Consider the following 20098-nt stretch of genomic DNA (forward strand, 5'->3'; position numbering starts at 1 on the left):
ATGCGTCCGAGAAGAGAACGTGGTTGGGTATCTGAACTGCCAGGGGAAGACCCTCTCGTAGGCTGATATTGTCCTTCCACCAAGTCAGACAAGACTTTATCTTTTCGGAAATCGGGATCGAGACCGCCTCTAGCGTCTTGTCCTTTTTCCAGTGAAAAGCCAGATGGAATTGAAGAGGACGGAGGTGTAGCCTTCCTAGCGAGACAAATTGCTCCAGGGATGACAGCGTCCCTACCAGACTCATCCACAGCCTGACTGAGCAGCGTTCTTTCTTCAGCATCTTCTGGATGGAGAGCAGGGCTTGATCTATTCTGGGGGCCGACGGAAAAGCCCGAAAAACTTGACTGTGAATCTCCATCCCTAAATACAGAATAGTTTGGGATGGGACCAGCTGTGACTTTTCCAAATTGACTAGGAGTCCCAATTCCTTGGCCAGATCTAGAGTCCAATTGAGATCCTTCAGACAGCGATGACTGGAAGAGGCTCTGAGAAGCCAGGCGTCCAAGTACAGGGAGGCTCTGATCTCCGATAGCTCGAAACTGGTACCCCACATTCCTGTAAACAAACCTCAGAAACGGTTGGGAATCCGGGTGTATAGGAATGTGGAAGTATGCCTCCTGAAGGTCGAGAGAGACCATCCAGTCGCCTTCCATAAATGCTGTCAAGACAGCCTGGTAGACTTCATCGCGAAGTTTGTCTTGACAATGAACACATTGAGCGCACTTGCCTCTTACGTACTCCTGCAGTGAACATGGCTGCCAAATCATGGAGCCATCCCTGAGGGACTTGTCCCTGCAGAGAACGTGGCTGTCAGATCATTGGAGCCATCCCTGAAAGCCTTGTTTATGCATGACATAATTGTACAGCAAAACTTCAAAGGCTCGAAAACAGCTGTGAAGTTGACCTGTAAAATCTTGGAGCGTCTCCTGGCCAGGCACCAGGGAGAGTCTACGAGATTTGAGAAGTCTATCTGGGCAGAGGCAGGAACTCCCAAGCCGAGAACTTCTCTCGTGTCATATCAGACTCTCGCTCTATAAGCCAGTTTAAAAGAAGGGAAAGCAAAGGCTGTATCCCCCAAACTCCTCCTGGTGATAAACCAGTCGCCTAGCAAACGTAAAGCTCTCTAGGAGAGCGAGAGAGCACTAGCTTATAAAACAACGGCTTCGAAGTAGCTAGGCCTAGTGTAAGCTCTGACGTTTAGGCGAACGAGGAGCAACAGTTACAAAAAGATCCGGACAAAGATCCTTAAAAATCAGCATGATTTATTTAAAGTCCATAGAGGGCTAAGCAGCTTTAGGCTCCTCTCTGTCTGACAGAGTCCTCAAGGGAATATCAGTAGGAGGGGGAACAGCAACTTCCTCATCTAAAGGAACCTTGTCCGATAATAGCTGAGTCTCAAGCAAGGGAGAGACCTACCGTGGTGGCAATGCTTTACAAGCAGAGTCCACACGCACTGGTGCATTAGTAGCGGACCAGGACGCAACGTCATGTAACTGCTTGACAGTCTGTGAACTGTCAACAACAACAGGTGCGAAAGACCAGGACGCAACGTCATGTAACTGCTTGACAGTCTGTGAACTGTCAACAACAACAGGTGCGTGAGGACGCACAGCGTCCACTCGAGACTGCTTTGACCGCCTAGATTGAGCAGTCAAAACAACTCTAGAATGCGGAGGTTGACGCACAGCGTCAAAACAAGTCAACTCCGATTGTTAGCGAACGTCCTGAACGTCAACAGGAGCATCAGCAAGTGGCCTAACGTCCAAATGTGGCTGAAAATCCACACGAGACCGCATCGAGTGTGGTTCTAAACAACCTGACTGACGTGACTTAGCTACGCCAACGTCACCAGGACGCACAAAGGAACGTTAGGTTGGCTGAAAGCCAGGATCTCGATGAGATAAACGGCTAGGCTCAACGGACTAATCGGCAGAATAGTCTTCCATAAGGGAGGCAAGCTTATTCTGCATGTCTTGCCGTACAACCCATTTAGGATCAACGGAAATGGTTGCGGTAAGAGACGAGGGTAACGTCTGTGACCGCAAAACCTTGCCAACAAAAAGACTCTCGGAGTCTGTGTTACGCTTTTGTTAGGCGGCGAGCAGTTTTCCGATGACTGCATAGGGTCAGAGCTGTCCTAATGGCTACAACCAGGACGCTGGACCTGTCCTGAAAGGACTGACTTTCGCTTAAGGGCCTCGAAACCTTGTTTCAGGTTTCTTATGCGAAAAGCCTTCGGATGACGAGGAGAAAATTGTCTCTCTCGCCTTATGGTAGGGGAGATCTTGGTAAGATACACCCGATACCATAGAGGGAACGTCTGTTCGCTGATCAAGGCCTCTCGAACCCATAAGTCGTACGACATTACTTCTCCCCTGGGCTTGGGAGCTTGCAAGAGGTCCCGGACTAGGTGAACGACAGGCACGAACAGACGAACCCTCGGTTACGCAACACTGTAACACTTTGCGCAATATCACTTTATCACTACGATTTTCTGTTTTGCACTTATTTCACTGAAATCGAAACTTTAACTGATTTCTACCTGAAGCACGCAATTCTACCCTCATCAAAAGGTAGTAAATGCGAAATCAGTCGTATAATGCAAGCACATAATACCAGCAAAAAACAGTAAACATCTTTTAAGATAAAAAAATCAGTGGCAGGGGAAGAGACTAAACACTAGTTCATTCAAAACTACGTTTTCAATCTCTCACCGTACATTGCCTGGGGACGAGAATAAAACTAAAAACGTTTTATCCTTTCTCCCCGTACAGAGACTAGGGACGAGAGTAACTCGAGAACAACGTTACCCGCTTGAACGGAACGTTTTCTCTCCTCTCTCTCCCTCCGTCTCTATCTCTCTCTCTCTCTCTCTCTCTTGATATCGCACCTAAGAGAAGAGCCCAATTACGTTTCGTAAAAAAAACATGTTATTTGACCAAAGGAAAAAACTGAAAGGTTTTTCAATTAAAAAGTTCCTTTAAAATAGAATTTAAAACATTTAAGCTTTGAAAGAAGAATGAACAAAACGTCAGAATCGATTTACTCTTTCTGCAAAGTGAAACCGTGATACTCTCTCTCTCTATCGTAACGATAGAGCGCAAACTGCGTAGCATAAATAAACTAAACGTTAGTTCATCTTTGAAAACAGTACGAAGACTATTCAAAGAAAATCTTTCATAAAATATTTATTAAAAATATTCATTTAAAAAGTACGTCTTGTCGACACGTCGACAGAGAAGAAATTGAGTCTTTGTTTACATCGAGAGTGGTATCTGGCCGACAGTTGGCGCTGGTGGGCACACCCGCAACCTGTATAGCGATCGCTGGCGAGTTTTTTTACTGTATGTGTCTGTCGAGCAACAGAGTTGCAGCTATTATATATTCACCGGCTAAGTTAAATATTTAAAAATGTTATTTTCCTTAGTAAAATAAATTTTTGAATATACTTACCCGATGATCATATAGCTGTCAGCTCTGCTGCCCGACAGAAAAAACCTACGGGCGGAATACGCCAGCGATCGCTATACAGGTGGGGGTGTACATCAACAGCGCCATCTGTCAAGTAGGTACTCAAGTACTCGATGTCAACAAAAACCAATTTTCTCCTCTGTCCACTGGGTCTCTATTGGGGAGGAAGGGTGGGTCCTTTAATTTATGATCATCGGGTAAGTATATTCAAAAATTTATTTTACTAAGGAAAATAACATTTTTCAATATTAAACTTACCCGATGATCATATAGCTGATTCACACCCAGGGGGGTGGGTAGAGACCAGCATTACATGTTGACATTATGAGCTAAGTATTCCGTATTTCATTTTAGCAGTTAATCAAAATAACAAGCATAAAATAAATAAGTACCTGGTAAGGAAGACGACTTGAACAATTACTCTGCCTTTTTAAGTACGTCTTCCTTACTGAGCCTCGCGATCCTCATAGGATGCTGAGCGACTCCTAGGAGCTGAAGTATGAAGGGTTGCAACCCATACTAAAGGTCCTCATCAAAACCTCTAATCTAGGCGCTTCTCAAGAAATGATTTTGACCACCCGCCAAATCAAGTAGGATGCGAAAGGCTTCTTAGCCTTCCGGACAACCCAAAAATATTTCAAGAGAAAGATTAAAAAGGTTCTGGAATTAGGGAATTGTAGTGGTGGAGCCCCCACCACTACTGCACTCGTTGCTACGAATGGTCCCAGAGTGTAGCAGTTCTCATAAAGAGACTGGACATTCTTAAGATAAAAGACGCGAACACTGATTTGCTATTCCAATAGGTTGCGTCGAATATACTTTGCAGAGATCTATTTTGTTTAAAGGCCACGGAAGTTGCGACAGCTCTAACTTCGTGTGTCCTTACCTTCAGCCAAGCTTGGTCTTCCTCATTCAGATGGGAATGAGCTTCTCGTATTAACAGTCTGATAAAATAGGATAAAGAATTCTCTGACATAGGCAAAGATGGATTCTTAACTGAACATCATAAAGCTTCAGAGGGGCCTCGTAAAGGTTTTTAAAATAGAACTTAAGAGCTCTTACAGGACATAATACTCTTTCTAGTTCATTTCCAACCATACGATAAGTTTGGAATATCGAACGATATTGGTCAAGGCCGAGAAGGCAGCTCGTGTTTGGCTAGAAAACCAAGTCGTAGAACATGTAGCCGTTTCGGATGAGAATCCAATGTTCTTGCTGAAGGCATGAATCTCACTGACTCTTTTAGCTGTGGTTAAGCATATCAGGAAAAGAGTCTTAAAGGTGAGATCTTTCAGGGAGGCTGATTGAAGCGGTTCGAACCTGTCTGACATAAGGAATCTTAGAACCACGTCTAAATTCCAACCAGGTGTAACCAAACGACGCTCCTTCGTGGTCTCAAAAGACTTAAGGAGGTCCTGTAGATCTTTATTGTTGGAAAGATCTAAGCCTCTGTGACGGAAGACTGATGCCAACATGCTACTGTAACCCTTGATAGTGGGAGCTGAAAGAGATCGTTCTTTCCTCAGATATAAGAGGAAGTCAGCTATTTGAGTTACAGAGGTACTGGTCGAGGATACGGATACTGACTTGCACCAGTTTCGGAAGATTTCCCACTTCGATTGGTAGACTCTAAGGGTGGATGTTCTCCTTGCTCTAGCAATCGCTCTGGTTGCCTCCTTCGAAAAACCTCTAGTTCTCGAGAGTCTTTCGATAGTCTGAAGGCAGTCAGACGAAGAGCGTGGAGGCCTTGGAGTACCTTCTTTACGCGTGGCAGACGTAGCAGGTCCACCCTTAGGGGAAGTGTTCTGGGAACGTCTACTAGCCATCGAAGTACCTCGGTGAGTTATTCTCTCGCGGGCCAGAGGGAAGCAACTAGCGTCAACTTTGTCCCTTCGTGAGAGGCGAACTTCTGCAGTACCTTGTTGACAATCTAGAACGGAGGGAATGCATATAGATCTAGATGTGACCAATCTAGTAGAAAGGCATCTATATGAACTACTGCTGGGTCCGGGATAGGTGAGCAAAGTATTGGGAGCCTCTTGGTCATCGAGGTTGCGAAGAGATCTATGGTTGGCTGGCCCCAGGTGGCCCAAAGTCTCTTGCATACATCCTTGTGGAGGGTCCAATATGTTGGAATTATTTGTCCCTTCCTACTGAGACAATCTGCTATGACATTCAAGTTGCCTTGGATGAACCTCGTTACTAGTGAAAAGTCTAGACCTGTTGAACAGGAGAGGAGGTCTCTTGCGAACTCGTACCATGTCAGAGAGTAGGTCCCTCCTTGCTTGGAGATGTACGTCAAAGCAGGGTGTTGTCCGTGTACACCTCCACCACTTTGCCTTGAAGGAGAGACCTGAAGCTTTTCCAGGTCAGACGTACTGCCAGTAGCTTCTTGGAGTTGAAATGCATTGTCCTTTGACTCGAGTTCCATAATCCCGAGCATTCCCTACCGCCTAATGTCGCACCCCAGCCTACGTCCGATGCGTCCGAGAAGAGAACGTGGTTGGGAGTCTGAACAGTCAGGGGAAGACCCTTTCAAAGGAGATAAAGTCCTTTCACCAAGTCAGACCAGACTTTATTTTTCCGGAAACCGGGATCGAGACCGCTTCTAGCGTCTTGTCCTTTTCCAGTGAAAAGCTAGATGATACAGAAGAGGACGGAGGTGTAGTCTTCCAAGTGACACAAATAGAACCACGGATGACAGTGTCTTAACCAGACTCATCCACAGCCTGACAGGGCAGTGTTCCTTCTTCAGCATCTTCTGGATGGATAACAGGGCTGGGGGTTGATCGTCTTGTTCAGCAATGTCCTCATCAGAGGGTTCCTCATTCGAAACTGATGAGGAAACGGCAACGGAGTGGGCAACGTCTGACTCGCTGAATCCGGTCGCACTGGTGGATGCGTGACGGAGCCGGACACAAGATCATGGTACTGCTGCACAGTCTGTGAACTGTCAACCATGGGGACGCGAGGAAGTACAGCGTCAACCCGAAACTGTCTAGACTGTCTGGGTTGTGCAGTCAACCCCCTACCGGGTTGCTGAGGTTGCCGCACTGCGTCACAACAAGTCACCTCTGCTGGTTGTTGAACGTCTTCCTAGTGACACACTGAACGTCCACAACCACCTCCGAGAGTCGCTTAACGTCAACGTGCGACTGGCAACCCACACTGGGTCGCACCGGTGGAGGAACCACCTCAACTGGCGGACGTGAGTAGGATACCTCAGCGTCAACAGGGCGTACAACCAACCGGTAGGAAGGTTGTTGGCTAGGAGGTTCTTCTCCGTAAAAAATCCTCTATCAAGGACACAAGCTTGGACTGCATGTCTTGCAACAAAGCCCATTAGGGTCTATGGGAGCAGGTGTGGCAACAGACGGGGTTAGCGACCGAAGCGGAACCATTTACCATCCCTGGAAGCCTTGTTATGCTTTAATTAAAGTCCATAGGAGGCTAAGCAGCTTAAGGCTCCTCTCCAAATGACAGAGTCCTCAAAGGAATATCAGAAGGAGGGAGAACAGCACTTTCTCATCTACAGGAACCATGTCCGAGAAAAGCTAGGTTATCTCAGTGAGGGTCTCACTGGTGCATAAGCAGCAGACCAGAAGGCAACGTTATGTAACTGCTTGACAGTCTGTGAACTGTCAAAAACTGAACTGTCAACCACAACAGGTGCGTGAGGACATACAGCACTGGTGCATTAGTAGCAGACCAGAAGGCAACGTCATGTAACTGCTTGACAGTCTGTGAGCTGGCAACAACCAAAGCTGTGTGGGGAAGCCTCAACTCCTGACTGACTAGTCTGCTGCGGGCGAGTGGCGGTAACCACAGTGGGTTGCGGAGGCTGACACACCGTGTCAAAACATGGCAGCTTGTGGTAGCTCACGCACGGCAACGGAGTGCTCCGTGTGTCTGTGGGAGTCAGCATGCGTCTGGCAGGGTCGACTGCGCATGGGTGGAGGAGCTCTCACAACAAGAGTGTGGGAGCAGGCAGCCATGCTGGGCGCACAACCGTGGCAGGTTGTAGGCAAACGGGTGCATCGTCAACCTTCTCCGCAGTCGGAGTGTGGGAGCAGGCAACAACCAAAGCGGAGTGGTGGTGCGTGGTGGGGACTGCCGTGGGTTGCGGAAACTAACGCATCGCGTCAAAACACGGCAGCTTGACTCCACCTTCCCACTGCTGATGCGGTAGCTCACGCATGTTAACGGAGGGTGCCGCACGTCGGCTAACATTAACATGCGTCTGGCAGGGTCGATTGCGCATCGGAGGTAGAGCTCTCCGCAGCCGGAGTGTGGGAGCAGGCAGCCTCAGCGTGAGCTGGGCGCACAACCGTGGCAGGTTGTAGGCTAACGAGAGCAGTGTCAACCTTCTCCGCACGAAACTCCTGCATAACCGCAGCTAACTGAGTCTGCATAGACTGCAGTAAAGACCACTTAGGGTCTACAAAAAACGGCAACAGACGGAGCTACTGTCCGTTGTGACTGAGGGTCTAAAACAGCTGGTGCGGCAACAGACGGAGTTACTGCCAGTTGCGGTACCACCTTGCCTCTCTTGGGAGGAGTGCAGTCGTCGGATGACTGCAGCGAGTCCGAACTGACCCAGTGGCTACACCTAGGCCGTTGGACTTGCGCGGAAGGGACCGACTTGCACTTAAAAAGCTGCAAGATGTGGTCCATGGTTTCTTACGAGAAACCTCTTCCGCAGACGAGGAATAAATGGGCTCTCTCGTCTTTGTGTGGGTGGGGCGATCTCACGTCGGCTAACGTGGGTAGATACGCCCGAAACCACGGAGGGAAAAACGTCTGTTCGTCGATCAAGGCCTGTGGAACCCATAAGTCGTTCGACATTACTTCTCCCCTGGGCTTGGGAGCTTGTAAGAGGTCCCGGACTAGGTGAACAACTGGCACGAGCAGACGAACCCTCGGACGCAACACTGTAACACTTTGCGCATATCACTTTATCACTTTTGATTTTCTGTTTGCACTTATTTCACTGAAATCGAAACTTTAACTGATTTCTACCTGAAACACGCAATCCTATCCTTCATTAAAAGGTAGTAATTGCAAAAACAGTTTTACAATGCAACAGAAAAACATAAAAAAAAATAAAGAATTCAGTGGCTGGAAAAGAGACTAAACACTAGATCAAATAAACTACGTTTACAATCTCTCACCGCATAAAGCCTGGGAACAAGAATAAAACCCTAGAAACGTTTTACCTTCTTCCCCTACAGCGACTAGGGAGAAGAGTAAAAAAACGAGAACAACGTTACCTGCTTGAACGAAACGTTTATTCTCCTCTCTCTCCCTCCGTCTCTATCTCTCTCTCTCTTCTCTCTTGATTTAGCACCTGAGAGAAGAGCCCAATTATATATCGTTAAAACATGTTATTTGCTAAAGGAAAAAACTGAAAGGTTTCCCAAATAAAAAGTTCCTTTATTTAGAATTTAAACCATTTAAGCTAAGAAAGAATGAACGAAACGCTAGAATCGGTTTACTCTTACTGCAACGTGAAACCGTGATACACTCTCTCTCTATCGTAACGATAGAGCGCATGTTGAACGTTCTGAACGTCAACAACTGCGGAGACTAAAAAACTAAACGTTAGTTCATCTTTGAAAACAGTACGAGACTATCAAAGAAATTCTTTCATAAAACATTAAAATTAAAAAAGTATTAAATTCTTAACCCTTTTACCCCCAAAGGACGTACTGGTACGTTTCACAAAACTCATCCCTTTACCCCCATGGACGTACCGGTACGTCCTTGCAAAAAAATGCTATAAAAATTTTTTTTTTCATATTTTTTATATTTTTTTTAGAAAATTCAGGCATTTTCCAAGAGAATGAGACCAACCCGACCTCTCTATGACAAAAACTAAGGCTGTTAGAGCAATTTAAAGAAAATATACTGCAAAATGTGCTGGGGAAAAAATTACCCCTTGGGGGTTAAGGGTTGGAAATTTCCAAAGAGCCTGGGGGTAAAAGGGTTAAAAGGTTAAATACGATATAACGGGCTCAATGTTAATTAACTTCGGTTCCAAGTAAGGACCGCCTACTATTAGGAAAGGTCGCCTATAAACAAACATAAAAATTAATTTTTTATAAGTTTATAATAAATGGAAAGTTAATCGAAGAGGCCTATAAAGGCGGAGAGATATAAAATAAATAGATCTATAACTTGTTAAGCAAAATTACCAAAAACCTAAACACACTTCCGTCTAAGGGAAGGGTCGGCCATTTAAAAGTGAAAGAGAGTCCATACTCTCTTCGTCACCATAATTAAATCTATCCAAAACGAGTTCAAGTTTTGAAATGAAGATAAAACCCCTGCATAGCGAAAGCTCAAAACTGGAAAAGTGTACTTCACCAAATCGTTGTGAAAACAACTCCAGTTAGGGACGGTGTATTTAGTAGGTCTTGCCATTGGCACGACAGAGGGAAAATTGGTTCTTGTTGACATCGAGTACTTGAGTACCTACTTGACAGATGGCGCTGTTGATGTACACCCCCACCTGTATAGCGATCGCTGGCGTATTCCGCCCGTAGGTTTTTTCTGTCGGGCAGCAGAGCTGACAGCTATATGATCATCGGGTAAGTTTAATATTGAAAAATGTAGTTTCAAGTGCTAAAGCAGATATACCCCTACTGCACTGTAAAGTGCATACACAGCCCTGGCAAAGTTTCTAAGTAAGTCACAAAGAATGACTTACTCAGCAACTTTGCCAAGAAAGTCAGGGATGTTACCACATTGGTCACTACAGTATAATCTTGAAAGGTTTGAGCTGATCATGGAAAACTAAACCTCCTCTATGGCACAAAATCCCAGAACTTATTTTCTTTGTCTACAAAATGCTGGAGAAGGGTGCTGTAGAGAATTGTATCCAGGGGTTTTCCATATCTTTAGTTTAGCTTCGACTTCAAACAGTGAATTCATTCATGGGCACATCGAGGTCTTCCTCAGCTTCAGGTAAATAAATCAAATTATTTCCTTCATATTTCCTATTCATGACCTCACTAAAGTGTTCCATCTAACGTTGTCTTTCTTCATCTTCTGTTGTTATAACAGATCCGTTCCTCTTTTTGATGGGTATATGCTTCTTCTTCTTTGCCCCAGTAGGGATTTCATTAACAATTCTATGAGCAATTCTTGCACCATAGCCAGTCCCTGAATTCATAGCTTTGTCAGCCTCATCTGTTTTCTGTCTAAATATTCTCTCCAGTCATTTCTGGCTTTTCTTTTGACTTCACTATCAATACTGGAATATTTAGCATGCGCTACCTTGTAATTTTCATTACTTCCTCGAAAACTTTCAAAAATAAATTTTTCTCTTTGTCTACTTTTTATAGTATCCCAAGTATCACTTGATATCCATGGTTTTCTTCTTGTAACTGCATGTCCTAAAACTTCACTACCAACTGACTGATATATGTTCTTAATATCACACCATTCTCATTAATTCTCTGCTCTTCATTTTTAGTCTCTCTAAGACTGCAAATTGATTCCTACATTCAATTGCAAATGTTTCTCTGTGCTCATCTTCTAGTAGCTTTGTTGTATCAAACCTAGGCATTCTATCTACATTTCTCTTGGGTGCTGTCAGTTTTAATTTCAGTGTGGCATGAGGAGCTGGTGATCACTACCAATATCTGCACCTCTAGAGCTTCCTACATTTCTCAGTCCTCCTTCTCTCTTTATTAATGGCTATGTGATCTATTTGATTTTTGTAATTACCCCATGATGAAGTCGATGTATATATGTGGATGTCCTTGTGTTGGAAAAAAATACCTCCAATAAGATTGTTTGTTGAACAAAAACTTATAAAATGTGCCCCATTTTTCTTTGCAACTTCGCCAAGACCCTCAACACCAATCACATTCACTATATACGTTGATTATTCCTTCCAACTTTAGCACTGGTCACCAATCCCAAGTTTCATATCTCTCTCTAGGATCTCATCTATTACACTCTGTAGTTCTTCATAGTATTCATCTTTCCTTTCTTTAGGGGAATCATTTGTTGGTGCATAGCAAACTTATAATACTCATATTGCACAGCTTTGATTTAAACTTTTCAAGTAAGAATTTACTATTCACAGCTCTTCATTCCATTAATGCCTTTTCTGCTCTTGGTGTCACCATCATTCCTAACCCTTCTCTTCCAACTTCATCTGTTCTTCCTGAATAGATATACAGCATATACTGTATTGCCTTGGTTGAAATTTTTTTACCAATCCCTTTACAGAGTGTTTCACTTAGGACCAAGAAGTCCAAATTATATTTCATAAATTCATTCTCCACTTGCTTTAACTTCACAATCTGATTCATGGTCCTTACATTCCAATTGCACATTTTCAATTCTTCTTTAGCATCTATACACTGAGATTCTTAACACCCCGCTACACCCGGGACTGGTGGTCATCTGGCATTTTCGCTTTCCATAGACTGACTAAATCCATAAAGGATTCATTGGCTAAATTCATCAAAGAATAGCCAGTTCCTAGTAATGCACAGTGCCTATCTAAGTAAGGCAAGTGACCCCTGCCAGTCCATACTGATTTCATTAAGATCATCCGACAGGCATAGAGAGTAGAAGCCGAAGAGACATCTTGTCTATCACCTTAAGACTAATCTGTCACCCTACTGCCAGTGTTTTCACTGAGATTAAGGGGGGCATTTCCTCCGCACCCAAAGTTCTCGTTACTCCCCCAGGTTGCTCATCTGCTTATATAACCGTTGGCAAACAAGGCATGCTAACATATACCCCCTAGCACGGTAGAATTTATATAAAGCAAAGGAAAAATACTGTGGCTTTAATCCTCTCCAAAAGTATCAATTATTGTGGTTTTTTCTTCTGAAACATTTAGGTTAACTGAAGAAGTCCAGTGTTAATTGGTAAATCTGGAAAAAGACTATTTTCAGGTACCTTTGTTAAATTCTTTTTGCGAATTTTGGGAAATAAACGTGCTAACATTTCAAGTGGTGATATGTATAATAATTTCATATAAAATCAATGAAAGTAACTACCCCATATTTTTAGCACAAAAGACTTGTTTATAATTTGAAGTTATAAAAGGTTCAGGAACATAGTTTTTCCCCTGTAGCTATGATGCATTTTGTGAATGAGACTTTATCCTGTATATTGGCATTGTAAGAAATTTTTGATAATGGATTTAAGACTCCCAATGGAAATCATTTGGATGTTGGTCTCTAAAACCCCAAGTAACCACTAAAGTATTATGTTGTTAAGAACAAGAAATTCAGAAATCTCTGGACTTCTTAGCTATAGTACTGTTATTGCATAGTCTGACGAGAATTGCAGTGTTCCCTGATCTGATATGGGTTGATGTAAAAGTTGCATTTGCTAAGCCAAAACCAACTTCAAGCAAGCTTTAATAATATCATACTATTTAATGAGTATTTTATGTACCAATACATAAAATTACACTTACTCTAGGATACTACTTGACTGCAACTTAATTGCACCATTAAATCTGAAAAGATGTGCTAAAGTCTAACCAGACTAAGACATAAAATGGTACTTACCTTTGCTCTTACGCCTGCATGAAGGACATGGTGAATGTGTGTGGATGTAAATCTGAAGTTTTCCATGATCTGAGCATGGAAAGGTGGTAGTGGCTGTGACAGGGAAGATACTGATGAAGAATACGAGTTAAAAGGTTGTATAAGAACTCCTTCTCCCACTTCAAGCTGCACCATATGAAAAAGTACTCCATCTTTTCCACTAGTAATCCTGCATGATAAAGAAAAATTCTGTATTAAATTTCTAAAAAAATCTAAAGTCGTATTTACTCAACTCTTTGAGAGTCCAATGATAATATAACCCTATTGAAATTCTGATATAATAAATAAAAAACTTTGCTGCTTGTCCTATTCCCATCACTGAGATTCCAATGATATCATCTATAGAAATGTGTAACTGAAATCATTTCAGTCATTTTTCCTTTTTTAACATATTACAATAAAACATTGGAATCCATCATCAATATTACACCACAACTTGTATTATCTAAAAGTATGAAGACTAAATTTGCAATGAAAAGGAAAAGAAAAGTTAGTCTGTCCATAAGTAATCCAAGTGTGATAGGCTAGATGAATTTTGGAACCCCCAAAATTCAGTGTTAAAAAAAAATTATAAACCAAATATACTTGAAAAACAGAATTTTGATAATAGAGTTTCTTATTTCTAAACTCACCTATGTTCATATTGCTTCTTCAGAAGCTTGATTTAATTGACATAAAACCATAAAATTTTTATAAAAAATTTTCCATTTTCTTTCACTTCAATAAATACATGCCCTTAACAAATGAAGGAAACCTTCCCATGGTAAGTGCTAGATGCCCAAGACTGTTTTGTCAGATACTCCTTATACAGTTTCAAAGTAAAAATCATCTCTACTCTTGATAACATGTCAGTGGGGAGGAGAGTGAACATGTATTTGAACATCAGGTTTTATAGAGAAATAAGAAATTTTATTATTAAAATTCTGTTTATTTCTATGAATCTTCCCTGAAGTTCATATTGCTGATTCCCACACACTGTTGGAGTTGGGACACAACTGAAGGAAAGAGAAGGAAAAATTTAAGTACAAATAATGATTACATGAAATTTTTGTTCTAACTACTCAGGTGGTAAGTTGCTCCCATGATGCCATCTATCAGGATGACTACGTATCACAAAGGAGAGAGAGAGAGAGAGAGAGAGAGAGAGAGAGAGAGAGAGAGAGAGAGAGAGAGAGAGAGAGAGAGAGAGAGAGAGAGAGAGAGAGAGAGAAATTCTTTATTCTTTTTATTTAGTGGTTGGGAAGCCTGTGGCTTCAATCATTTTAGCATGATGACTAAAAGGTATGACTAATTTTAATAATATTCTCTTCAGTCAGCAACTAAAATTTTTATGGCAATTTCTATTAATTTTTGTAGCTTGCAAAATATTTTCCAAGAGCCCAATGGTTCTTCTGAATTAAAGTTGAATAGTCTTATTTGTAATACCTCAAGTTAATCAGCAGAAGTGGAGAAAAAGTTAGAATATTGGTGTGCAGTAACCTGTCTCTTATCCACTACTTTATATTCACACTATGCCTGTAACCACATTTTTCAGTCTGAAAAGATATACGTGTACATATTCAATGACACATCTAAATAAAAGTGCACAAGTAACTATATACAATTTAGATGGGCCAAAATTGAGTAAAAGAGAAAATTGAACACTATAAGTGGCAAGGATATTATTGTTTTAGTAACTTTCAATGGGATGAGAAAGCTTGCTCAATACTGTCTCCATGCTGTTAGCACAATGTGTATTTTGTTTGTTGATTATCTTACCTGTTGAGGGGGATGAAGGAAGGGAGAAGAGGAAATATCCATATAACATTAATATAGGTGGTGAGAGGAAATATGCATGCTCAAAAAAAAAAAGAGAGAGAGAGAGAGAGAGAGAGAGAGAGAGAGAGAGAGAGAGAGAGAGAGAGAGAGAGAGGGGGGGGGGGATTATGGATAGTTTCACCCTGCTGGGATGAGGATTAACTCATGGAGAAACCCTCCCATTTTCATGATATTGTATCAAAGTTTTAGAAAGTGCATCACACACACTGATTCTAGAGTTTACTTGATTGTGGATACGCAGACATTTTTTGATACATTTTGCTTGTCAAAATGTAATCTGTATGTGAGTAATAGTTATTGCTACACATCATCTGCCATCTATGCTTACCCTGGAGGAGCATAGTTACAATTGATGTCCTGGCAAGCATCTCCCTTGATACATAGTCCTCAGTACCATTGTTAGCCAAAACCACTGATTTCCCAAGATCTTTTAGTAAAGAATTAAGAGAAATCCAGATTCTCACACCCCAAGAGACTATGATGGAGATCACCTGCAAAATACTTCTGGTCTTACAGTGTGACAAGGTTTGTTGCCAATTTTAATATTTAGCAGAGGCACTTACCTGTTCCCTTCTCAACTTGCCATCATTTCTTTTATTCCTTTCCCATTACTTTGTTCATTATCAACTATTGTATTATCTCCCTCTGTTCTTTCTACGTTGGAGAATCTTTCATTTAACGATTCCGCTGCTTAGCCTTCTGTTGATGATATTTTGTTGAAAACTTCCAGATCCATGATCATAAAACACTGGTTCCCAAACCATCGTTTTTGTTCGGCTAGCACACCTAAGAAACTTTCTAGTCTTTCATTATTTTTCAGACAGTTCAAGCAACTCCAGCAAAGTACTGTACTTAAATAGATGACCATGCAATTAAGGCACTACATCATCAAAGGGGACAACAAAGGTGGTAGTTTTAATGATATGTTTGTCCCAATATATCCAACACCCCTTAAGATGTTGAGTTCTTTGCTTGTGTACACTAGTACAGGATCTTGCTTCTGGTGCTTCAAAGTCCCCAGATTCTTTGTGCAGTATATAGCACTTTCCAACTGTTGCCTTCCAAAATCTTTCTAATTTCTGTCTCACTTAAATCATAAAAAGCATTTAATAATTCCCTGTGGAAATTCTCCTCTTCTTGAACACTTTTATTAACTAACTTTACCTTAAAGTGTATTGTAATGTCTCTCATGGCTCCACATAACATGTTTACTTTACAGATAAATGGAGTAGGAACATCTAAGGCAAATCAGTGACAAAGTCCTCCTCATGTTACCTATGAAAACCTTGTAAGGTTCAAGTTTTTGTTTGGGATGTGCCATCATTAACACAGAATGATGAGTCATGACACATAACAAGTTCCTCATCAAGGATTTAGATTCTTCCTCTCTAGTTTATATTTACATGAACACAAATACCAAATGAGAAACAACAGTTCCTGTCTCTTTTGACACAATTGCCACTCTTTGCTCTAAAAACTTTATAGTATAAATATTTCTCTCTGATAAACTATTTTAATCTTGCGATTGTGATGATGAAAGAATTGCTAGTAACATATTTTAATATGAGTGTCAATATGAAATGTGCAAACAGAATATGAAATTTCCACAGTAACAATGTGACATACCGGTAAATCTAAAAACTTACTGGTTCTTATTACCAATCAATCGGTGTATTAAAGAAAAAGAGATGCATCTAAGTAAAACATGAGGTTTGTACACAGTAGACTCATTTAAAGACAATAGTAAATCAAAGTGTACACATTTTATTTTTTATATACAGTACTGTAGTAACAAACCTCACTGGAGATGTATGTCGCTGACCCAAACCTTTCATTTCTAGATCATATTGATGAAGTCCACGACTCTCTCCAGACTGAAAAGTACAAATGAAAAAAATCACCACTGATATAGGTCATTTAAGAAATAGCTCATGAAAACAGCCATTGATGACCTATCAAATCATAATCAGTTACCTTTATGTTATAAAAAACAAGAAAATAGAATACAAACACTGGCAGCTTATCCATAGATATTAAGGAATAACTAGGCATTAGGCAATGGCTACCATGTACAAAATATAAAATACATTATCCAAAATTTTCATTCATTACACCAAACAAACTAATGCCTTAGCTGATATCTACCTACAATAGGAACTGCAGCTAAATTTAGTAACAAAGAGTTTCCTAAATGGAAAGGTGGAATCAAGTAAAGATTATGCCTCTATCAGTCAAAGCCTGTAACGTACTCCAAGAAATAAACTCCATCAAAGTTAAAGTTAGGTGTAAGGCTGTGTTAGCCTGATAAGTCTCACTCAAAAGCTGGATTTGCCTGAAAAGGAATGGTTAATTATTTTGAGTACCAAGGTTAGGAGTTAAGATCTAAACCTTAATCTAGAAGTAATTTAGTAAGTGAAGGGTGGCATAATGGGTGAAACAATGAGATGAATGAAAATAAATAAGCAAACCAGAAGTAGAAAGAAGTCTGAATATCCTACAGATAGACATCCCTGACATTAGAAAAGGATATAGGAAATGGAATCTCCAAATGATTGATATTTTCAAACCAGTAAATTCATTTTCATTACTCTTACAATTGATTGTAACTTTGTAAGTAATTTTATGGTTATATCTCTCTTTCAAATTGAATGGCCCCTTTTCAAAAAGCCCTCTTACTTAGTCTAAGTAAAAGGTATTTCTTTAAAAAATGCAGTATGTAAGTAAGAAAAATTGAGGAAAAGGATGGATTAATGAATTTTGCATTTAGCCCACTGCTGGGGCCAAGAAAGCCAATTATCAACAAAGTTCCATTGGGAGAAAACAGTTACACTGCAAAATAAATTAAGAGGTTGAACAGCAAGAAGTAAGAAACTGGTTGCTTGACAAAAATATGTCATTCTTCTGGAAGTTTTCAGTGTTAAATAGGTACAGAATTCACCTAAAGGGAGTTCTAGCAGTTCAGGAGTGTTACAAAAATAAACCAAATACAGTACTAGATGCTATAAATCTAACACTAGAAAATAAAAAGAGAAGAGAGTAATCAAGGTTTCTATGGCAAGGGTAAAATAAAATAGGTAAATGCAAGCACAGTGATGTCTATAAAACTCACCTTAAATATTCTCCAGTCAGAATCAGAGTCTTCATCACCTTCTTCCTCCTCTTCTAAAGCTAAAGATGAATCCCTTGAACTATGGGTAAATGATTCTTCACTATTTTCTCCAGTACTTCCTTCACATTCACAACCAACATGATCATGGACATGTAGACGGGAGTCAGGCAAAGGTGATGACTTTTGCTTCAAAATTGATGGTACATCTGGCAATCGTATGCCTCCTAATAAGAGGATAACTTTAAATAATAGACCAAAAGCATTGCTAGAATGAAAAGCTCTATAAAGATCTCACTATTCTTTTCAAAACATCAGGTAATTTCCAAAAAGTATTAAAATGTCAAATACCTTCAACAACATCCGTCTTTTCTTTTGTTTTTTTTATTGGAGTTCCTCTTCCCAACTTCTCATCAGCTATAACTGTCTCAATTCCACTACTATTCAAACTAAAGAAAAGAATTATTTGTAAATACAGGGTGCAGAGTACATTATGTCTAAAATTTTTGAAACTACTTTTAAATTTTGAAGTGGATGCACCAGAGATCATAGATAATAATATAGTTCTTAACAGTTACAAATTTAAAATTGCTAACTTAGCTGACTAAGAACAAATTGAAATTACATCATTGTCTATGAGGAGAGGGTCATGGTTAGAACACATCTATGACATGTTTTTTACTTGGCTGGAAACATTCTCTGGTGCACTCTTTTCATGCACGTACCTAATGGCATACTTAAATTTATCTTATTCCATTAGGTTACATAAATACATTTAGAGAACTTAAAATAACCTATATCCTCATGTAGAACATAAAGTTCCCATCATATTAGATAATCTAAATAAAAAATGGCTTCACCATTTATAACACAGAAGGAGAATCAATATGGGTATATACATTATTCAATAAGTTTGATACCATGTATTGAAGCAAGGAAAACCACATATACTATCTTTAACATTTTACCTTTGCTCACATACGGAATGAACATGCAATGCATGAAGCTGATACAGTGAAGCTTCCGCCTGATCCACCAGGAGAGGATCTGGTCCTGCATTCTCTTCAAAACTGTAAGAATGCAAGATCATAAACATTATTTGGAGATAATTTTTCTAATCAGGTCATTAAAAATTTATCATACAAAACATCAATAAAACCAATCTATAAATAAATAAAAATATATAAGGTCAAAATTGAGAGAAATCATATTTTTTATTATTCTATGAAAACATATTTTGAAGGTTCAACTTGGTATTTCAAACTATGGATAACTTACGATTCAGTTACTCCCCCTGCTTCTAGAAGTAAGCCAAGGAGACAGTGATTCTGGGTGAAAAAATAAAAATTTTAATGATAAAATCTATAATTTCTATACTCACCCGATGTTCATAATGCTTCTTTCTCGAAGTTGTTCAAATGATAACACCTACTCTAAAATAAAAATTCCCCATTTTTTCTCCTTGCAAAATGTCCTATTTAAAAAGTAACCAATCCTAACCCCAAATTAACTCGTAATCAAGAGTTTTCAGACTGAATTCTAAACTTATTCCAACTATTCACATTTTGAAACTAAAATCATGCAATAATTAAAACCCTGAACTTTTTCACTGATAAAAATATATGTATAACTTAAACAAAGTTTGAAAGAATAAATCTACTACAGTACATTCTTATTTACACCATATCTCACCACAGCCCCTATTCCCCAGTTAATTTCTAATGAAAAAACGGTTTTCTTTTAGATAAAGCATTGCAAAAACCAACTATGTAAACCTTTGAGTCACTTCCATAACTCCTTCCAAAGAAGAAAGTTTTCACACATAAAGACATGTAGCTGATCTACTACTTAGTGAATCTGAACCTTTATATACTACCTCTGACTTGAATCTAGTTTGCAGTGCGACCTTATCACTGAAACGTTAACTAGATACAATATAACATATAGGAAGGATGACCTTGGAAAGTCTAAATTCATGTTTATATAAATTATTTGGATTTCCTTAAAATAAATCTAAAAAAACTAAAATATTGAAGCATATACTAAATTTAAACCTACTTCAAGTTTGAATAATCAAAGTAATCTACCATCAGTTGACATAACACCAAAAAAGGAGAAATGT

General features: G+C 40.1%; 1 protein-coding gene across 3 annotated transcripts in view; it reads right to left on the reverse strand.

Moving 5' to 3' along the window:
• The window catches only part of in (protein inturned), a 134458-nt gene that overhangs the window by 11517 nt on the left and 102843 nt on the right, over nucleotides 1–20098 (reverse strand). For all 3 annotated transcript variants that reach the window (XM_068363501.1, XM_068363502.1, XM_068363503.1), the window contains exons 16-21: nucleotides 19255–19304; nucleotides 18945–19046; nucleotides 18328–18425; nucleotides 17980–18203; nucleotides 16668–16744; nucleotides 13014–13221 (exon numbers count right to left, since the gene is read on the reverse strand). In XM_068363501.1, coding sequence (XP_068219602.1) covers nucleotides 13014–13221; nucleotides 16668–16744; nucleotides 17980–18203; nucleotides 18328–18425; nucleotides 18945–19046; nucleotides 19255–19304 — 759 coding nt within the window. The remainder of the gene's footprint in view (nucleotides 1–13013; nucleotides 13222–16667; nucleotides 16745–17979; nucleotides 18204–18327; nucleotides 18426–18944; nucleotides 19047–19254; nucleotides 19305–20098) is intronic.

Source organism: Palaemon carinicauda, chromosome 40, assembly GCF_036898095.1.
Source record: "Palaemon carinicauda isolate YSFRI2023 chromosome 40, ASM3689809v2, whole genome shotgun sequence".
NCBI classification, from domain to species: domain Eukaryota; kingdom Metazoa; phylum Arthropoda; class Malacostraca; order Decapoda; family Palaemonidae; genus Palaemon; species Palaemon carinicauda.